Raw genomic sequence first — 3,183 nt, 5'->3', positions numbered from 1 at the left:
TATTACGAATCTTTATCACATTGATGATTGTGTATTATTTCAGGTTGAATTACCTTCTGCTTGGATCAGCTAGCAGTGCTTTGATAACACTGTCGAGAATGTATTGCACACCAGCCTTTTGAATCGTAGAGCGACCTCGGTGAATACAAAATTTTTATTACGAAGTTGTAAAAAATGAAATCTATAAGTGTTTAAATCTAGTAAATATTAAGTAATAAAAAAATAACAAATCTCTAATCTTTCTAAAAAAATATGACACTACTATGTATATAGTGATACGTGTAATTCCATCTCATTTCAGGAATCTTCTAAGATATTTTTGAGCTTCTAAGGAGCTTTTAGGCTTTCATATCACACACACACACACACACACACACACACACACACACACACACACACACACGCACACACACGCACACACACACACACACACACATACACACGCACACGCACACAAGAAAGTAATAATGATCATAACCAAACAATCTTCAATTATATTAATTAAAATATTATAACTGTAAAATGCATTATTTTCTTATATAATACTTTTTAGTTTTATTATATCTCCTCTCTTTCTCAAAAATACAAACAAACATATTTTTCCTTTGTCATATTTTCCTAATTTCATTATTAATTTTATACATTCTTTGTAATTATATAATTTTATCATTTACGTACTTCCAAAGTAATATTGATCGACAGTCTTTAACCAACCAACATCGTCGTGAGTATGTGAAACCATGTGAATGTTAAGTTTCTTAGGATGTGTAGGATGACATGCCTAAAATTGATAAAGTATATACTAGATATATTCTATCTTTTGTAATTAGTTATAAAATTTTATAATATTGTATATATCAGATGAATTAAATTAATGATAAATATTATATAAGTATAACGTATCCACCTCCGATTTTCCTATAATTTTTGAAATTTACAAATTACAGGAAAATTGGAGGTGGATACTGCATAATTATCAAATTAACTACTAAATTAATGTAATAAAAACGCAATTTTTATCATTATGTAGCAGAACGTTCAAATATGACATATAAATTGATACAAATCTTTGAAAGCGGAATTGCAATTTGTGTTATATGCCTAATTATTTCAATTAGCAATTAATTTACGTACCTCATAGCCACACTTCTTGGTAGCCTCTACATCTGGTACAATTTGTGGTATTCGTGCTGTATCGCCAGAGGCAAAAAACTGCGCGAATGCCAGTAATAGAAGAAGAAATGGAAAATTGTATAGCAACATAGCGAAGAACGGTTGCTTCTTCCGACACGCAACGAATGTAACTAATGAGATAATGAAGCTGTCATTCTATACTTATATCGTTGACGAACCTCGTGATAGCTTGCCGCAGCAGATAAAAGACGATAAAGGCAGCAATGCATTCGATTTGAGTGTTTACACTGTAAGTTTTATTTTATTTTTACTCAGTAAACAGTATTTCTATATAATCACTTTCATGTAAAAAAAACTTGGCGCAAAAAATTGAAGTTTATATTTAGTCTATAGTTAGTAATATATTTTATGAGCAACATTCATTAAATTTGGCACCAATCTTTTATCTCTTTTTTTGAAAATTTTAAGCTCATTAGTATAGAGTCTTTTTGTAGATTTTTTTACCGTTTTTAATTTATTTCTAAGAAAAAGATAAGATTAATTAATCATCTTGACAGCCACGTATTTACTATATTATTTTATAAAATTATTATTTAAAAAATTTATTAAATTATATAAATTTTGCTATTTTGAACACTCTGTATGCATGTACATATATGTACAATATTGTAACATAAAAACTCAATTTTAATAAAATTGAGAATTTGCAATTTTTAAATTATTGTACATATTGACATAAACATGAATGATGTAATAAAAAAAAGTTATAAACATTTTGCAGTAGAATAAAAATAAACTTTCTTAATAATGCTGTTATTATGATGTTAAAAATATATAACAAAAAAAAAATAATTAATAAACTCTTTTGAAAATGTGTAATATAATGATAACCAATCTATTTATTAGAGTATTTACATCAATTTATGTCAATGCGTACAATTTTATCTTTTAATTAAGTATTGATAAATCTTTTAATAAATATTACTTTCATAAGCAAAATAAAGGATTTAAAACTTTTTATTATTTTATCGAAATTTTAATATATGTTTTAATATATATATGTATATTTGCGTACATGTATATATATATATATATTGTCCGGAAAGATCGTGCCGCAAAAGATTTAAATTTAATAAATGAAATTAAAAATTTAAATCTTCTGCGTTTCAATTTTCCTTCAAAATCGGCATGAACTTTCCGGACAACCCAATATATATATATATATATTTGTACTGTTTATCTGTTTCATACAAGTAATATATTTGTAAATTCTTTTCTTTTATTCCTTTAAAAAGAATATTTATATACAAGATGTATCTGAAATAATGCCCACCAAATAATACCCAAAAGAATTGAAAAGAATTGATATCTTAAACTTGTCTTATTCATCAATATTATCCGTTTATTTATTCGGCATCTTTAAAAATTAATATCTCGTTAATTATTGTAAAAATTATTGCAAAATGATGGAAAACTTTCAACTTAGTTTTTTATTAGGAATAGTATTACGATTAGTGGGCGTTATTTTAGATACATTCAGTATACAAAGCCATTGGAGATTGCTCCTCTTATTTTCATTTTTACGTAAAAATGAATTTTTAGTACTAAAATGAAAATAAGAGAAGCAATTTTCAATGATTTTGATCTTAATAAATGTTACCCAGAGCATGACTCTGAACAACATTCAAAAGATTGTAACCATCGATCAAATACTTGAGTAAGAGTGCATTCACACTTTGACGGAAAAGCAAAAAACGGAAAAGCAGTAGCCAATCTGAACGCGCCCTAATACGTCAAGCTGAACTATAACTTTCACGCCTCATAACTCAAAAAATATTTAATGAAAAAATATTATTTTATAATGTTTCGAAGAGGCTCTCATGATAAGCTATAAGAACATGCAATGAAAAATGGGGGTTTCCATTTTAAAAAGTTGTGACTTTGACCAGATCTTGACGACGTCATCTAAGGTCACATAATACTATCTAATGTGCTCTTTAAAATTTCTATGTAAAATATTTTTTTGTAAAAGACGTAAGAAAAAAGATA

At 26.8% G+C, this 3,183-nt stretch overlaps 1 protein-coding gene across 1 annotated transcript in view; it reads right to left on the bottom strand.

Annotated features, from left to right (window-relative positions):
• The window catches only part of LOC108687938 (lysosomal alpha-mannosidase-like), an 18,821-nt gene extending 17,531 nt beyond the window's left edge, over positions 1-1,290 (bottom strand). Inside the window, exons 1-3 of the mRNA XM_018194020.1 lie at positions 1,135-1,290; positions 679-781; positions 54-135 (exon numbers count right to left, since the gene is read on the bottom strand). Coding sequence (XP_018049509.1) covers positions 54-135; positions 679-781; positions 1,135-1,263 — 314 coding nt within the window. The 5' untranslated portion in view covers positions 1,264-1,290. The remainder of the gene's footprint in view (positions 1-53; positions 136-678; positions 782-1,134) is intronic.
• Between the last annotated feature and the right edge of the window lie 1,893 nt (positions 1,291-3,183).

Source organism: Atta colombica, unplaced genomic scaffold (genome assembly GCF_001594045.1).
Source record: "Atta colombica isolate Treedump-2 unplaced genomic scaffold, Acol1.0 scaffold1, whole genome shotgun sequence".
NCBI classification, from domain to species: domain Eukaryota; kingdom Metazoa; phylum Arthropoda; class Insecta; order Hymenoptera; family Formicidae; genus Atta; species Atta colombica.
The sequence above is the reverse complement of the archived record's forward strand: the minus strand, read 5'-3'. Positions and strand labels throughout refer to the sequence as shown.